The sequence below is a fragment of the Stenella coeruleoalba genome (genome assembly GCF_951394435.1).
Source record: "Stenella coeruleoalba genome assembly, chromosome: 7".
Lineage (NCBI taxonomy): Eukaryota > Metazoa > Chordata > Mammalia > Artiodactyla > Delphinidae > Stenella > Stenella coeruleoalba.
In genome coordinates, this window is record NC_137153.1 from 100,506,050 (window position 1) to 100,525,635 (window position 19,586).

The window sequence follows — 19,586 nt, forward strand, 5'->3', positions numbered from 1 at the left end:
GGGTACCTTTATAGCCACAATGTTTACACCTAAACCTGGGTAGCCACGGAAATACATGTTGATGTTCACAGGGAAGAAAATGATGGAAGGTGTGGATGGAAATGAACAAGCTGGAGGCCTAGGCAGTAGGAACAGCACCTTACTGGAAGTTAACAAACCTAGTTCTCGGTTTGAGCCACCAGCTAACTCAGACCTAAATTTCTCAATTAACTTGGGAGCTTCGGTCCCTTTATTTGTAGGATTAGGAAGTTGGATAGCGTGATTTTTAAAGGACCTTTCAGCTCTAAAATTCTAAATCTGGACAGATCCTTGCTTTAAAAAAAAAAAACGAAGAAGAAGTTGTTCTTTACTATGTTTACACAGTGGAACAAGTCCAGTGTTGAGCTCTACATTTACAAAGCCAAAAGAAAATGTAGAAAAACTAGAAACAAACAGAAAGCAGAGCCTAGAAGGAGAGTGACTGTACACCCTGGGTTGGCCAAACTAGTCTTGGTTTAGGCCTGTTGTCCCACTGTCCCAGTTAGTGCCTGTTTTCACTACCAGAAGTGTCTCAGTTTGGATGATAAATTATAGGGTTATCCCTATAAGGAACTGGTGTTCTTTATCTTAGGGAATCCTTTAGCATCTCTGATCACCTAAAGGCAGAAACTCAAACTCCTTAATACGTTATAAAGGCTCTAAGCCAAAACTCTATCCAGCATACCCATCACACGGTAATCACACCTGACTACTTTCAGTCCCCCAAAGGTGAGCTGTTGCTTAGCTTCTCCTCTCCCCCCACCCTACAGGAGGACAAGCTCCTCCACATGCATCAAGACCCAGCTCAATATTTCCTCCTGTGTGAGGCCTCCCTTCCCTCCACTCCACCCAGACATCAACTAGCACATGGACCCGACTGCTTTGCAACTCCTTCTCAGTCTCCTCTAACACGCTGTAAGCTCAGCAAAGAATGAAGTTTAAAAAGCAAAAATAAACAAATGGGACTACATCAAATGAAGAAGCTTCTGCACAGCAAAGGAAACCATCAACAAGACAAAAAGATAACCTACTAAATGGGAGAAGATACTTACAAATGATATATCTGGTAAGGAGTGAATACCCAAAACATATAAAAAACTCACACAACTCAACAACAACAACAAAAATCTGATTAAAAAATGGGCAGAGGAGCTGAACATACATTTTTTCCAAAGAAGACATACAGATAGCCAACAGGTACATGAAAAAATATTCAGATCACCAATTATTAGGAAATGCAAATCAAAACCAAAATGAGATATCACCTCACGCCTGTTAGAGGGACTGTTATCAAAAAGGCAAAAAATAGGGCTTCCCTGGTGTCGCAGTGGTTGAGAGTCCGCCTGCCGATGCAGGGGACACGGGTTCGTGCCCTGGTCCAGGAAGATCCCACATGCCGCGGAGCGGCTGGGCCCGTAAGCCATGGCCGCTGAGCCTGCACTCCGCAACGAGAGAGGCCACAACAGCGAGAGGCCCGCGTACTGCAAAAAAAAAAAAAAAAAAAAAAGGCAAAAAGTAACAAGTGTTGGCGAGGATGTGGAGAAAAGGCAACCCTCCTACACTGTTGGTGGGAAATTGGTACAGTCACTATGAAAAACAGTAAGGAGAGTCCTCAAACATTAAGAGTAGAACTACCATATGATCCAGCTATCCCACTCCTGGCTATTTATCCAAAGAATACGAAAACACTAATTTGAAAAGATATATGCATCCCATGTTCATCACGGCATTATTTACAATAGCCAAGAGATGGAAACAATCTAAGTGCCCATCAACAGATGAATGGATAAAGAAGATTGTAGTATATATGTGTGTACATACACACACACGCACACACGCACACACACACACACACACACACACACACACACACACACACACTGGAATACTACTCAGCCATAAAAAAGATGAAATCTTGTCATTTGCAACAACATGGATGGACCTTGAGGGTATTATGCTATGTGAAATAAGCCAGAGAAAGACAAATATATGATTTCTCTCACTGTGGAATTAAAAAAAAAGAATAAATCAAATAAAAACAAACACGTAGATACAGAGAACAGAGTAATGGTTACCAGAGGGGAGGGGTGGGGAGGAGGGTGAAACAGATAAAGGAGATCAACAGTATGGTGATGGATGGAAACTATATTTTTGGTGACGAGGATGCTGTAGAAATATAATGTTGTACACTCGAAACTTATATCATGTTATAAAACAATGTTGCCTCAATTTAAATAAATGGTATTTACCTTATTCATCTTTTTATCCTTTAGCACATAATTAGCACTCAACAATATGTTTGTTGAATTAAACTGAACAGAGAAGTACATAAAGATTTGCTTACAGGATATTCGCCAAATTATCCTTCATCAGAGTAACGAGAAAACAATGGGCTTAAACTCATCTGGCCCCAACTACTATTATTAATTCCAGTAACAGTCTCTTATATGGCACGTGACCAGTGTCCTATGATAGAAGGTCATGGTCCACAACATTCTTACAGCTGGATTCCAGTTCTGCTACTTACAAAATAAGCACTCTTGAACAAGTTACTTACCCTATCTTAACTCAGTTCCCTCAGTATAAAATGGGAGAAACACAACTTTCCTTGGTGTAAGGTTACAAACAGTGCATGAAGAGTAATGCCGAGTATTGACCCTGGCACAGGGTACGTAGGTAAAAAGCAGTAATTTAGCTTCAGTGGTGATCATTTCCAGCCAGAACAGATCCAACTAGAAAAAGTGTCTCTCTCTTCTTCCCCAAAGACATAGGCTCCACCTGGATTTATTTTGCTTTATTTTCCTCACTCTCTCCCACAATTAAGATGAAAAAACCTCTACACCATAACCATTATTTTCTCTTTCCAAATCCTGGTTTCCCTCTTCTCTAATCATCCCCAACAGAAGTGTCATCAGAAGGAACAGCGCAAGAAAGGCAAGGACTTACAACTCAAGATAGACTGTGGTCAAATAAGGAAGAACTTGACTACCACTCTGATTCAACCGTGGAACAGACTCAAAAGGAATTCTTGGTAAAATGTCAAGTGGGGAGAATTCAAGCCTGGGGAAGGATTACATGACTTCGCACTAGGACAATGAACCCTCAAGTTAACTACACCTTGAACTAAACACTCCTTCAATCAGAAGCAGTCAGTTACTGGTGCTCCAACACCAAAGAGTGGAAAAGGGCCAATGAGATGAGAGTCATAACGATCATGATCAGAAGCAAAAGGAGGAAAGGAATGCTCCCTGAAAGCTTTCTTCTACCCAGGAAATGAAGCACAGGCAGCTAGGCAGTATCAAGAGAAACAAATGGGATCACAATGTTTCAATTTAATAGCACAGTGCTGTTCAAACTTTATAAAACAATCCAGCATGTGCTGGTAGCTGTTTGTATTATAGAGAGACAGGATAGCATGGAGGTGAAAAACACATGGGCTCTGGAACCAGACTGCCTGAAACATATCCCAGCTCCTGTACTTAACTAGCTGTGTGATCTTGGGAAAGTTACTTAACCTCTCTCTCTGTGCCTCAGTTTTCACCTCTGAAAAATGAAGCTAACAAACCTAGACTCCACAGGGATGCTCTTTACAAAAACTCATTTCTAAGGCAGAGTAGCGCTAGGCACATGGTTAATGCTATATGTGTTTTACAAATAAAACTATTAAGATCCAGTACTCACTCAGGAGCAGCTTATACACAACCTTGTGCTTCAAAACTGCTGCTGGTATTGCCATCATAAATCTCAAAGCCCCTTTATTTTATATTGAGTCCTAGAAATTCAACTTGTTGACTAACAAATCCTTTTATTGAAGGATAAATAACCAATAAACACTGGTTTATTGAACCGAATAGGTCTAAAACCCAGAGGTCATTTTGACATGGTGAAATGGAAACCGAAGGTTTGACACTTAATCAAACTGTAATCATCCCCAGAATACATGAACAAAATACACATTATTTATTGAGCAGCCCTTGTGGTCGCTTTCCAAGCTGTTGTATTTGACTGGAAGGCACAAAACGTAATAGTGGTGCAGCTAGGTTTGGTTTCTGCCACATGACTGAACCAAGGGGCATCAACTTAGTGAATTCACTATGGCTTTCTCTGGTCCTCAGTTCTGAAGGCTCAAAAACCTGGTTTTGTCACCACATTCATTCATTCAACAGTTATTTTACAAGCACCTACTTTGTGCCACATCCCACAACAGGTAATGTGGAGAAACTGGACAACACATCATCACACTTCCTGCTCACAGCCGCAGAGCTGACAATCTGGCAGAGAAGACATTAAAAAACCGAACGTGCACCACAAAAAAACCTGATGGTCAATAAACTTGTTCCTACAAGACCAACCCATCTTTCGCATGCAGGCACGACTACATAGAATTCAAGCAGGGGAGTACGTTGTACAAATGGTAACAGGCACCAACTTGACAAACACCTGGCTGTTTAGGGTGGTGAATTACCTATTCCGAGCCCTGCCCATTCTCCCATTCTTGCTACTTTTCTCTGCAAGGTTAAAGTCCATTTATTTAATTTCTCCTTCCTATACTACAATCCCATACACATCTTGCCTCACCAAATTTCTTTGCCTATCACCCTGACGGGAGTTCTCCATGTTCTAAACTTCTTCCATCACACATCTATAGAGATAATGCCATTTATTCCCGAGGCAGCTACATGTATTCAATCTTTGTGGAGCCCACTAGTTTAACCTCAGAAACCAGTGTTATATTCTGTTATTTTCAAGTCTGGGGTTGGTGTGGTAGGGCAAAAGGGGCATTTAGGGTCAATGTACACTGAAACTGTGGCCCCATAAACCCTCAAAATAATTCTCGGGCTTTCCTGGTGGCGCAGTGGTTGAGAGTCTGCCTGCCAATGCAGGGGACACGGGTTCGTGCCCCAGTCTGGGAAGATCCCACATGCCGCGGGGCGGCTAGGCCCGTGAGCCATGGCCGCTGAGCCTGCACGTCCGGAGCCTGTGCTCCGCAACGGGAGAGGCCACAACAGTGAGAGGCCCGCAAACCGCACACACACACACACGAAAATAATAATAATAATTCTCACTTAACCTGCAAAACCACCCAATGAGGCACAAAAGTTAATTTTATATGAATCGTTAAGCATACTACACACCGGAAAATGCTAGGCATTATACAAAGGTCAAAATTCAAACAAGAACTTAGCAGGTTCATAGTCCAAGTTCAGCAGTCATTTTCTGCTGGTGGTTCTATGAACTACAAGCAGTACTTGAGATGATACTAGAAAAAGTGCACCCGTATGAAAAGTTTCAACCAACATTGAGATCAGCAGTAAACAAACAAATACTTGAGTCAATACAGAAGTGAAATCTCTCATGTTATTTAATTTAATACAAAAAATAGCATCCACGGTAAACAAAGATGTGCTTCATCCCGATCATGGAGAATGTGTACTTGGGGCACAGGTATGTTCAAGGCTTTTGTTGATAATTAAACATAGAGGGAAATCATTTTTATACTTCTACTGAACTTTGTTGGATGGAATAAGAAAATTTCACATCTGAGGTGGTGGGGGCCTCAGTGGGGATACTACCTACACGTGCCAGTTAGTTACAGACAGGGCTTTAGTTGTGTCGGCAATCCCAAGGCCTGGTCTTTATTCTTAGAGCCATAATTAGGGCTCTCTTTCCTGGGGCTAAGATTAAAGTAGCTCCCAGAGTTTCAGAGGAGCCACACCATCCCAGGTTCCATCCACTCAACCCTGCTTTACAAACTGGAACAAAGAGCATTAGAGGAACTTTCCACTGAATTTCAATGGAGAAAGATGAACTACTAAAGATTTTTTAAAAGATACTTTTAAAATGTGATCAGACATTAACCCAAATATAGCCCATGGAGAAAATGTAATTCAATAGGGTAATTATTTAAAATTCTCACTGGGTGAACTTTAAAAATAGGCCCTCTAAGCTCCAAAAGAAATGTTCTGTGTATGCTGTCTTCATGGACACATTTCCGGGAGTTAGCACAGGGCCTGGAACGTATGAGGTTCTCTTTAACTATTTTCTGAATACATAAACGAATAAATATATTCCTTGTGATCATTAACCATGAATTTTTCACCCAGGAAAAACAACAGTTATTTAAAGGCAAAAGTTATTCGAGTATACATTACATAAAAGAATAAAATCCTGCTTTTCACCTTGAAATATGAATTAACTTCCACCACTAAAAACGAAAATTAATGGAAAAAAAGTAAGTTTTCATACAGGTGACTGTCAGAGATGGTATTAATTCCAACCCATTTTGTGCAATAAATCTATACAAAAACTTGATATACTTACCTACGTGTGTGCAGTAACAATGACAGAAAGTGAAAGACTCCTTATTTGGAAACAGACTCATAAAAATAGCTATGTGTGAAAGCATATACGTGGGACAGTAAGAACACTTTCTGAGAATCTGTAATAAAGAGACTACAGGCAAAAGTTCCACAATTTGGGCTGTAATAAAACCTTTCAAAAGCTGATATCCTTCAATACTTGATAGCCAAACTCGTCAATGACATCTTCCACATCACCATGATTTATAACACATCACTGAGACATTATTTCCCTGAAACCAGTTCTGTAATTATAGAAAGACTGGGATGCTGACTTCATCATAAACATTTGCTATAAAGGTGCCATGTCCCCTTGTAATTCCTGCATATATACCCGCTGATGTTCACACTGTTGCTTACCACTATCATAAACTACCCTGGTTTGTATTAAGACATTGAGAATCCGTAAAGTAAGTTACAGTCAAGACACAACTCACCGAGCACGATGACCACAGTCTTCAGAAGACTCATCATGGTATCCCGATTGCGCCGCGGCCCAGAACTATGCCGAGACATCCTCATAGTCCTCTGGCGAACGTAGCCAAAGATATGAGCATAGAGAACCACCATGACAACAAAGGTCACCAAGTTGAAAATGGCCCAGAAGACCAAGTAAGAGTCACTGTAGAGGGGTGCCATGTTGGAACAGTTTTCAATATCACAGATGCAGTTCCAGCCCACACTGGGTATGGCCCCCATAACAATGGCCATGGTCCAGATGACCACAATCACCACCACCACCCGCCGGTTGCTCATCCGCGTGTGGAGCTGCATGCGGAAAACCGTAATATGCCTCTCGATTGCAATGGCCAGTAGGTTGGCCACAGAGGCTGTCAGGCTGGTGTCAATGAGGCCCTGACGCAGGAGCCACGTGCTAACAGTCAGTCTCCGAGTATTGGGTCCTGTGTTGAACATTAGGTAGAAGTAGGCCAACCCAGCAAAGAAGTCCGCAGCAGCCAGATTCGCCATTAAGTAATAAATAGGAAAATGGAAGCGGCGGTTGACATAGATCGCCACCATGACCAGCAGGTTGGCCAACATGATGAAGATACAGACGGTGATTCCAAGTCCCATCACCAGCTTGCTAACTGTGTTCCATTCTGTGGCAAGGTACTTTCCACTCCGATTATAAAAGAAGGCGATGGACTCATTGTAGAAGCACTGTGGTTCATTCATGGCTGTGAACTAAAAGAGAAAGGAAGAGAGGTTAAAAAAGAGAAAAACCATGGACCCAAATTTAAAGATGTGTAGATAACGCAAGTCTTCTACGGTAAAGGTGGCCAAAAAAGAGCAAAAGCAAAGAATTTGAAAATCTGATCCTGTGTAATGTTCTATGATTATGTTGAAACCCCAAGGTTTCTTTCTGTTTTACTGTTCTCGAGATTAAAGACAGTTGGAGTTAAATAAATGACAAGGTCTGTTCTTGGTGGCTGCACATCATTGAAGTCTACTAGAAAAGCCACACGACCCAGAAATCATGCCTAAAATACATGAGACAGATGAGAATTTTGCAGAGCGTTGCAACAGGAATATTTACCATAGTGAAATCTATTTTGGCCCGTTATTTAGGGAATCTGTAAACACAGATGGTTTATAGATAGGGTATTATTGCCCTATTATTCTGCATTTCTGTTCTCACATAGTATGTTCAATCTGTGTCAGATATCTTGTAACGCAAGTCCCCACAAGGACCATCAGTCCCAACATTTCAAAGAGGTCACTATGCATCAAAGCTACTATGCCCAAAGCCAGCATTTGCTGTTTAACATTCCTGTGGTCAGCACTGTCTTCCCCCACAACTCCTTACCCCAGAATAGCATTCATCAAACAATCTATGACGTTTGAGAACGTTTTTCTTCTTGGAGGACATAAGAAATATGTAACTAATGTAACCCTCAGAGAGCAGTTCGTACTTTGACACTGCTCTAAAAGTACACCTTCTAAAATGTTGAGCGATAATGTTTCATTATGTGTTTTCTTATTTTTAACATCATCAATCAGAATATATTTGCTTACGAACTACTTATACTCTCACTTGAATTCTAAAGGATTGAGGAAGTTTCTAATAGAATGATATAGGTGTCAATAAAACTATTAAAACAAAATTAGAAAGGAAAAAGTAACACAGAGGGCTTCCCTGGCGGCGCAGTGGTTGAGAGTCCGCCTGCCGATGCAGGGGACACGGGTTCGTGCCCCAGTCCGGGAAGATCCCACATGCCGCAGAGCGGCTGGGCCCATGAGCCATGGCCGCTGAGCCTGCGCGTCCGGAGCCTGTGCTCCGCGACGGGAGAGACCATCCAGTGAGAGGCCCGTGTACCACAAAAAAAAAAAAACGTAACATGGAGAAACTAGAAAATTACACATCAAATAGAATAAATCACCCTTCCTAAAGCCTTAGGTTTGTCTGTGACTCCTAAAATTAGAGAATATTTCTTGAAGATAGCTCACATCCAACCTTCTTCTTCATATCTTGCACTGCATTTAGTAAATTACCTAGCAAATATGACAGTTTTAACCACTATTTTTGATCGAATATTCTACCGAATATCCGTGTGTTGTGCCTTAATGTTTACCAAACACAGAAAGTTCCAAAACAGTGTGTGAAACTCTTCTTGAATGGTTAGTCTCCTGACCTGTCCAGACATCTAGGGTCTCTCTCCTCATTTAGACTAAATAGCTTTTAGATTATGCTTCTATAATAATCACTCTTACCATGTTGTATAATTATGTATCACCTTGTTTCTTAAAAAGATGATAGTCCAGGGGAAGAGTGAAGACCTTGTCTTACACATCTTGGTATCTAATGTACCTTCCACAGAGCCCCACTCATTGGCGATCTTTCTCAATTGATCCCCCTACATCAGTTCTTTGAAGCCATCTATTTCCTTAAGCATCCTACTTTTTCCCAACGGATTACCTCCCTATCTTCCCCCTTTTCCCTATCTGGCTTAGGTTCCACAGGATATCGTTTCAACCTCTTTTTTTTTTGCTAACGCAAGAACACAGTCTCTTCTTGAAGACTTTGAGGTCAGATGTCCTTCAGAATTCAAAAATTTGCCAGTTTTAAGAACAGTTATAGAGGACATAATCTATGTTTGACGTAACAGCCCCACCAAAATCTGAGACAGCACTCCATAATGATACATGTTAATCTCTAAAGTAAAACATGTGAATATATACACTAAGTTTGATAAATAAAGGTTATAAGTAGCCTCATATCTATTCATTCAGAGCAACTTTTGCCACTGCGTTAAGAAAAAATCATCAGTTTTCAGATCTTCTTAAATGTTATAGTTTCAGATAAGGAAGTAGAGACCTTTATCTTTTAATCTACTTGCTCCACTGCACTTCTGTAACAATTTCTTAGAATAACACCAGTCTTGGATGAATGCAATTGGTTCCCACTTCCACACCTACACCAAGGCTTCTGAGAAATGTTAGAGAAAAATCAACATATCTGGCAGATTGATTCTGCTATAAATTCACATGATGTCTTGCCTCAACTGAGAATTTAACGCCACAAGAAATCTGATTTTCCCCCTAATTATTATTCTGTATCTTCTTCACAGTAAATACTCTAAATTTATTATTCTCTCTCGAGTCTCACCTTCCCTCTCTCCAGCAGCAGTTGCCAAAAGAGGAAACTTAGAAATCATAAGATTGAAACTCTTTTTCCTTTAAAATTACCTATTCAAAAACCCATTTTTTTCTTCCCCTTCTGTTACAATGGGAAAGGTGTACCCTTTGCCATCCAAGTGTTCTGAATCCCATCCATTCTTACTACTTCCAGAACCTTGTTCTATACATTGCTTTCTTTCTTCAAGTCCCTCCTCACTCCTTCTCCTCTCTCTTGAATCTTTCCTGTCCGTATTCAAGTAAGTTTAATCTCTACCAAAGACAGGAAGGAAGGAAAGAAGGGAGGGAGGGAGGGGGAGAAAGAGGGGGGGGGGGAGAGAGGGAGAGAGGGAGAGAGGGGGGGGAGAGAGGGAGAGAGGGAGAGAGGGAGAGAGGGAGAGAGGGAGAGAGGGAGAGAGGGAGAGAGGGAGAGAGGGAGAGAGGGAGAGAAGGAGGGAGAAAGAAAGAAAGAAATCCCCATATAACTTCGTGTTTGGCTTCCAGCTCTGATGATTTTCCCCGTCATAGCCAATTGCTCTCCAGTGTCTCACTGGACACACACAAATTTCTCAATTACCTATGGTACAGCTTCTCCCCCTTCCCCTCCATCAAATCCACTCTAGTCAATTCTTGAGTTTCACATTAACTTCCCCAAATCACACCAATCTGATGGCTGTTCCAATGGAAATTTTTCAGTTCTCACCTTACTAACCCCTCAAAGCATCAGATACATGACTGGGAGCCTCTTTTTTAGAAAATTCTCTTTCTTTAGCTATCATGACATCATACTATCCTGGCTCTTGATCTTTCTCTCTCCCTGGTTGGTCCTTCTCAGTCATTTCTGAGGTTCCCCATCCTCTGTGCAACATTACTGTTTCTACCCTATATTCTCATTCAACACACTTTCATTGAGTTTTCTAATATGTCTTCCAAGATTTCAATTATCTTATATATCTCAAATACTCCCACATCCACATATTTGACCCTTATTTCTTTCCTTAACTCTAAGCAAGTACCAAATTGCCCACTGTTATCTCTGACAACCTCATAATTACTTCTGTCTCTGTGTTCAAAACCAAGCTCAAACTTATAACCTTCCCCAACTTGTTCCTCCCGCGGTCACTATTTCAGAGGCTAGAGAACTACTATCTTTCTAGTGGCCTGAATGCTAAACGTGGGAATTCCTTTTCCCCTCATCTTCATCATCTAACCAATAACCATACCCTGTAACTTCTCCTTCCTAAGTATCTGTTCAACCTGTTTACTATTCCATCCTCATGGCCACCAGCATTACTACTACACTGGCTTCCTAGGTGTTCTTTCTACCTAGCACCAATCTCTTCTCTAGTGATCTTTCTAAAAGACAAAGTTGCCCAAACTGTTCTTCTACTAAAAACGCTTGGCTAACAAGTGCACTTAAGCTAAAAATCCATACTCTTCAACCACCTTATCAGGCCTCTCCAGCCTCAACTCAAGCTATTAATGACTTTAAACTCTCTGCTTCAGCTCTATTTAATATACTGTGCTCTCTCTCACCTCTGGTTCTCAGCATCGCTGAGAACAGAGGTTTTCTGCATCAGCACCCAGAGGGTTTGTAAAACACAGCTTGATGACCACATCTGTCTGATTTAGCAGATCTGAGGTGGGGCCCCACATGACACTGATGCTCCTGGGCTAAGGACCACACTTTGAATACCACTGGCCTAGAACAATCTTCCCCCCATTTTCACCTTATACTCATTCTTCATGTACCAGTTGAAATATTATTATTTCCAGTCATTCTCCCCAGATCTTCCCATGTCTGGGCAAGGTGCCTCCTACCACAGTTCCCTGCATTACTCCTATAACAACACTTACCACACTGTATAATAATTGCTTCACTATCTATTGACACCTGCCCACACTAGGCTGTAAGCATTATGACGGCAGAGATTCTAGCCTTCTTGTTCACTGTTGTATAGCATCCAACTATTAGATTAGATTCTAACTATATACTGATTGCTTTAATAAATTAAAGATAATTCAAAAAACGTTTACACTTCACAAGTTTTCTTTCTGCAAAGGATATTAAAAAAAATCATAAATATTACATAAATGAAAATTCTGTTCTTTCCTTTAGCCCCTGTAACCATTTACTTTCTCCGGACAAAGAAATTTCGTAATCAAACAGGAAGCATGTAGTATTTCACAGCATTCCAACTTCTAAACACCAACTGCCAACGAAGTCAAGCAGTGATATGAACAGCTTCTTTGCTTTTCCCACATAGAAAAACCATATAATTAAGAATGACAAAATAAAGTATAAATTGGCTTTTTAAGCCACAATATGCTAAGATGAATAAAACTGAAAAATTTTCTCTGAAGGCATCCCGTGTTTACTCAGCAAATGGCACGTGACCTGGTTCTATTCCATCTCTTTCTCTCAAAAACTGAGTAGCGATACCATAAAAACCATACCGTATTTAATGACATAACTTACAGGATTTTTTGAACCTTTCAGTTTTACCATCTGTTAAATGAGGAAATTGGACTAAATTATACATAAGGTCTATTTCAGATTTAAAAGTCTATACTAAGAATACTGTGGGTTAGAACTCTATATTTAATCAAATTGCCAACTAAATATTAAAGCAGTAGAAAATACACCAGGAATTAAAAATAGTAAGGGTAGAATATACCTGAGAAAAACTTCAGGAATTTCAGCTAGATTTAGTACAACAGGACTGAATTGAAAGAAGAATTAAAACTTTTCTCCTATCATCTGCAAAAAGCAGCAGATCTGGAGAATAAGTGAAGGATACCCTGGCAGCATCTTCAATGGCAGTCACAAGGGTAGTGTGGAAGTGCTTCTTTCCTTTTTCAGGACCTGATGGATTTAGGCAGAAGCCCACATCGAGCTCTGAGAGAATGCAATTCAACTGTGCTTGGACTACAAGACATTCAGGTAGTCATGGTTATGATGATACGGCAAACAGAAAAAATCAGCCAACACAATGGGGAGAAAACGATCTCAGAGGAGGAGATGGCCATCCTAAAGGATAACAGAAAATACCTCCCCTTGAAGCAGATTTATTAAAAAAGAAAAAGGGGGGGAATGGAAAAGATTAAACACTAGGATATTTCTGATTTGATCCTCAAAATGCTTTGTTAGGGTACAAGCACTGAAAAGAGAGCCAGCCATTACGAAGACAAAAAAAAAAATTTTTTTTTTCAGAAAAAACTACATAGAGATTATATTAGCTTCCCATTGCTACTGTAACAGATTGCCACAAATTTAGTAGCTTAAAAAGACAAATTTATTATTTTACAGTTCTGGAGGTCAGAAGTCCGAAGTGGGGCTCACTGGGCTAAATCAAGGTGCTGGCAGGACTGTGTTCCTTTCCAGAGGCTCTAGAAGAGAATTTTTCTGTCTTTTCCCACTTGCAGAGACGGCCCACATTCTTTGTCTCCTGGCCCCATTCCAGCTTCAAAGCCAGTAATGGCCAGCCAAGTCTTTTCTCACACTGACATCATTCTAACACTGACTCTTCTTCCTCCATCTCCCACATTTAGGGACCCTTGTGATTACCTTCCCAGATAACCTAGGATAATCTCCCCATCACAAAATCCTGAACTTCATCACAACTGAAAAGCCCCTTTTGCCATGTAAATTAGCCTATTCAGTGGTTCCAGGATTAAATATGCAATGGACATCATCAGAACTTCATCACTGAGCCCACCAAAGAGATGAAAAACTATTTTTCAATTAAAAACAATAATTCAGGCAATGAAATGATGTATAAAAATTCCAGAAAACTGGGCTTCCCTGGTGGCGCAGTGGTTGAGAGTCCTCCTGCCAATGCAGGCGACACGGGTTGGTGCCCCGGTCCGGGAAGATCCCACATGCCATGGAGCGGCTGGGCCCGTGAGCCATGGCCGCTGAGCCTGTGCGTCTGGAGCCTGTGCTCCGCAACGGGAGAGGCCACAACAGTGAGAGGCCCGTGTACCGTAAAAAAAAAAAAAAAACATTCCAGAAAACTGAAATGGCAAATAGAACACAAACTTAGGAAGTTTACTCAGTGCTTAGAGAAGATGGTCAGAGATAAGAATAAAAGGAAAGAAGGCACGTATAGGAAAAACATTCCAAACATAACTAGCTTTCCAAGTAAGCCTAGGACAAAGCTTAAGTAACACAGCTTGAAGCATAAGAAAAGTTATTGCTTAAGGAGAAAGACCTCAGATTACTGGTTTAAGTTTACATAAATTACAAAAGAGTCGATTAAAATCACTAAAATTGGGCTTCCCTGGTGGCGCAGTGGTTGAGAGTCTGCCTGCCAATGCAGGTGACACAGGTTCGAGCCCTGGTCTGGGAAGATCCCACATGCCGCAGAGCAACTAGGCCCGTGAGCCACAACTACTGAGCCTGCACGTCTGGAACTTGTGCTCCGCAACAGGAGAGGCCGCGACAGTGAGAGGCCTGCGCACCGCGATGAAGATTGGCCCCCGCTCGCCACAACTAGAGAAAGCCCACGCACAGAAACGAAGACCCAACACAGCCAAAAATAAATAAATAAATAAAATTTTTTAAAAAATCACTAAAATTCTGATATAGCTAGGTTAGATTTTGGAATCTCAAGGTTAACATTCGAAATTCTAAGAACATAAAAAAATAAACAAAAAGCAAACAAATCAAATATTGAGAGAAAGAGAGAAAAATATGGTATTGCTAAGCTTCTGCTGTAGAATTCCAAAAGATAGAACACAACCAATCAAAATCTCCATTATTTCGATTATACTTCAATTTGGAAAAAATCTCCATTCTATGGAGAAAATGTCTGAGATCATAAATTCCACAGCCAGCTATACTGATGTTCTCATAGGGGATAATAAAGAACAGTCCCAGAGATGTGGGAGCTCCAAAAGATCATCATCTCATTTCCTTCCTAAAGAAAATACAAATGCAAGTAAGCCATGAAAAAAGTAAAAATAAAAACCACAATAGAATAGAAAGACTGGCAGTAAGCATCAAAAATACACAAAACAAAATCGAGTCTAAGTAACTGCTCTCCAAATGGTTATAAAACAAATATCAAAAATAACTCTTGAGGGTATACTTATTATAAAGACAATAAATTAATAATAATCTGGAACTAAAATCACTGTATCAATAAGAACTTAAAAATAGGGGAAGAGAAGTATGGAAATATCTGTTTATTTTCTCTTATTATTCAGGTATGAATCAAAACATACTATTTAAGTTGTAACAATAATTTTCAAAAATAAGTTTAAATATAATCGATTCAAAAGCCACCAAATTGAGTAGTTAATATACCAAAAGATGATTACTTTTCATATTACTGGAGAAAATAGAGTAAAAAAACGATGTATAGAATGACATTTCTGTGAAATTTATATAGGTAAGACTATAAATGATTTTCTTTTCTTCTTTAGAAAAGTAGTATCTGTTGCAATAAATTTAGGGGGAAACAAGAATATAATCAGACAAAACTCAAATACTTTTTTAAAGTTCATTATTCCAAAATCCTGATGACTATAATTAGAAATTTCTCTGTAATAAGTTACAGAATTCCGCCCTGCCCAAGAAACAAAGATGTAAACAAAATAGAATGATTCCAAAAATAAACTGTCCTCAAAGCTAAAAAGAGAAGTCCATACTCACGCCCTTTGCACATCCACCAATTACATTTCAGGATGATGGGGTGGAGGGAGGAGGCCTCGTTCGCTGTTCTACAGAACAGATGTTCCAAATCTCAAAAATTTACCTCACCCATCGTGTGATCTCAAAAGTCATAACAACTCTGCCAAGCCTGAACTCTAAAGAGACACAGAGGGTGTTCATCTTCGCTATGCACTTCATTTCTTCATTGGCACATTCACAAACATTTCTGGAATGCCAGGTATGGGGCATGGCACTACACTACGCTATGCCTTCCAGGGGTACCAACATGAAACACCTGGGTGCCTGGTGTGGGGTCACTCACGGTCCATCCAGTGTGGTATTTAATCTCCTGAAAGACAACTACATCTTCATTAGCCAAGCGGAGAAGGGAGCACTTAGCACAAGCTCACAAACTGGTAACTAAACCTGTATGATTTAGTAAGCATTTAGATAAGAATGTAAATATGTACTCTACTGACATCCTAAAGGGAGATTTTAATTTATACTGAATAAAGGACCAGTAATAAGATCTAAATCAAGCCTATTTGGTTTCCCACTTCTGTTAAAGTACAACAATGGAGTGGGTGAGGACTTCTTCCTGATTCTGATGCTCACCAGCTTCAGTAAGTCTCATAACTGCTCTGAATGTCAATTTCTCATTTGTGAAATAAGATATCTCTAAGGGCTCTTCAATTCTAGTTTTTAAATCTAAAATAATCAGACCTTCCACACATTTCCTCCCTCTTCCCCCCCAACCAAAAAAAAGACTGAAAAGAGACGAAAGAATTTAATTAAATGCAATTAAGTCTCTATTAACAAGAAAAATAGTTCTCACACTTTTTAGAGTCTCAAATTAGAAACAATAAAAAGAAAAAAAGGAATGATCTACCACTATAATCAGAAAATAGGACACAAAACAATGCTGATGCAAACTAAAAATGTTCTAAAGTTAGAAAGTTAGCCTCACAGTAGCTGAAGAATGCGCTACTAGATTTTTTTAAACTTTATCTGAAAACGTACATAAAATGCTACTTCTTATACAGTAACAATGTACGTGAATATGATGTACACACATGTAAAAAACAAAACTATGGAAAACAAGTGTAAATCAATAAAAATACGTTGTATCTGTTATGGCCCCTTGTAACAGGCTGAGTGAGTGACATCGTATTAGTTGAATTTCCAGAGAGAATTTTGAGTCTGGGCCCAAGAGGAAGAAATGGAAAACAAACAAACAAGCAAGCCTAAAAACACTAAGACATGCTGGAGAAAAAATATAGTGTTTTAGATACACTGCTGAGCTAAAAGGGAACAGCAAACTGAGATGATAGGCTGCCCTGGCAGCACACTGTCAGGATCATGGAGACAGGGCATTAAATATAACTGGGAAAAAGAAAATGAGCCCTTGGCCTTGACTGAGGAAGTGACTTAGAACTGAGACCCAGTAGTTAAGCTAGGAGTCTTGAAGATCTCCCTATCAGTAAAAGAGTGGAACAGAAAAAATAATCTACCCAGGTGCACTGGGGAATACAAGGAAGTTTGTCTTAGCTTAGGCTCCAGGTTGGGAAATAAATAAATTAAAAGACTCCCTTCAGAAATCAAAACCCCTCCCCTTCCCAATCAAGATGGGATTTGAAGTTAGACCTTCTGCCAAGTCTGAGAATGAAGTTAGACCTCTGCCAAATCTGAGAACCCAGGAGGAGAAATTAACACAAACCACAGTCCTTAGCCTGTGATATCTCCGCCCCCCCCCCCCCCCCCATCCACGTGCTGGTACTAGCAAGCATCAAACCTCTCCAGAGGGCCAGACCTCAATACAACCACACAGGATTCTCTCGAATCAGCCCCACTGATGATGAATTCATCATCCCAAAGACTACAAACACACAGGAAGGATACCGTGTATGAGAATCAGCAGGACAGTACACAGTAGGATAGGACCCAAGAATATCAGACTAAAGAGAAGACTGAACCGATTGAGGTTTTGCATTCTCCCTTCTCCACCTCAACTGGTTCCAGTTACATTTCCATTTCTACTCTTTCATGCTTATCTTTAATATTTTAACATGCATACTTGACTTGAAGTCTAAAGGTAATCCTCTTCCCTCGATGAGCTTTCACTCCAACACCTCTGGCTCCCATGTTACTGTGGTTCAGCATTTTACTTCCATTTGTTTTGAAACCTACCTAAAATTACCTCATATTACTGTTTTGATTTTCCATTCTCAGTTTGTTTGGTTATATTTGTATGAAGCCAGCACACCCATGGTACAAGAACAAAAAGGAGATTAAGAGTGAAATAAATTACTGGCCAGTATTATTTAAGAACATAAATGAAGAGTTCCTAAATAAAATATAGTTTCTGTATCTGTAGATCTAGATCTAGATCTATATAGGGAAAGAGAGAGAGGTGTGACTAAATAGAGTTTATTCCAGAATGCAAAGATGATTTAACATTTAAAAATCTGGTAATAGAATTCATCACACGAGCAAATTCAAGGAAAGAAGAAAGGCCAATGATCATCTCACTAGAAATGGAAATACGCGTTTGGTAAATTTAAATAGCCTTTCATGATAATTTGGCAATCTAGGGTTAGAAGGAAACTTCCTTAACTTGGTAAAAGGTTTATGTATGGCAATTGTCATATTTGATGGAAATATTCCCTTTTAAGGCAGAAACAAAACAAAGGTGATTCAATCACCAGTTGCTTTTAGCATGTATTGGTGATTATAGCCAAAACAATAAGGAAAAAAAACAAAGGAAAGAATTGGAAAAGAAAAACTTACTCTTTTTCACAAATGATTAATCAGTTACATATAAAATGCAAGATAATATATAAACAAACTGTACCAACAGAGTTTAGTAAATTTGCTGGATTAACTATCAAGCCACATGAATCAACTGTGTTCCTACAGAAACACCAGAAAAAAAATTTTTAATTATTATTTCAAGGACAACTCATTTACAATAACAAAAGGTCTAATGTATCTAGGAATAAGTTAAATATTCAAAAGCTTACAGCGAAACCTAAATAATTGAAGAGATAATATTTCATGGGAAGAAAAAGGTGTTAAGATGTCAATTTTCCCAAAATTAATATATAAATTCAATGCAATAAAATGAAAATCCCAAAAGGGTTTTTCACGAAGTTTGACAGGCTCCCTAAACACTGCTACAGAAGTACAGAAGAACCAGAGTATCCAAGATAACTTGGAAAACAAAGAACTAGATGCCCTATGGAAAAGAATATGTTATTTTAAAGTGATAAAATAAGACATGATATTGGCACAGAAAAACATGAACAGCCAATGGAATAGAATAAAGAACCAGAAACACACATTTCTATGGTAACTCGATATAAGAGACATGGCTTTACCCACCAATGGGGAAAACAGTGTAACTGTTCATCTATATGAAAAAATAAAACAAATTGACTGTCTATGTCATATCATACCCAGAAATCAATTTCAGGTGATATAAAGACATATGTAAAAAGCAAATAAAGAATATATTTATAATTTGTGAATAGGGGGATTTTTCTAAACAAGACCAAAACGTTGACAAAATTCAAGACTTCCGTGCAGCAAAAGACTTCCTAATCAGTGAAAAGAAAAGCTGAAGAATAGTAAAAAGTCTGGCAATGCACATAAAAAAGGCTTAGTTTACAAATCAAAATAGAAAAGCCAAACAATCCAATAGCAAAATAGGCAAAGATGGGGACAGGCAATTCATAGAAGAGGAAAACTAAATGGCCAGTCGTCACATGAAAAGATAATTACCCTTCCGGGGAATCAGAGAAAGTTAAATACAAACTGCCGTCAGACCCAATTAATCATTCCATCAGGTGGGCAAAATTTAACAAGTCTGAAAATATCAAGAGTTGGCGAAGACTGTCATACAGTTACGGTGGGAATAAAATTTCAGTGCAACTGCT

At 39.5% G+C, this 19,586-nt stretch overlaps 1 protein-coding gene across 9 annotated transcripts in view; it reads right to left on the reverse strand.

Annotated features, from left to right (window-relative positions):
- The window catches only part of LPAR1 (lysophosphatidic acid receptor 1), a 400,858-nt gene that overhangs the window by 58,669 nt on the left and 322,603 nt on the right, over nucleotides 1–19,586 (reverse strand). For all 9 annotated transcript variants that reach the window (XM_079927183.1, XM_079927182.1, XM_079927184.1 and 6 more), the window contains one exon: nucleotides 6,815–7,562. In XM_079927183.1, the coding sequence (XP_079783309.1) occupies nucleotides 6,815–7,562 (748 nt within the window). The remainder of the gene's footprint in view (nucleotides 1–6,814; nucleotides 7,563–19,586) is intronic.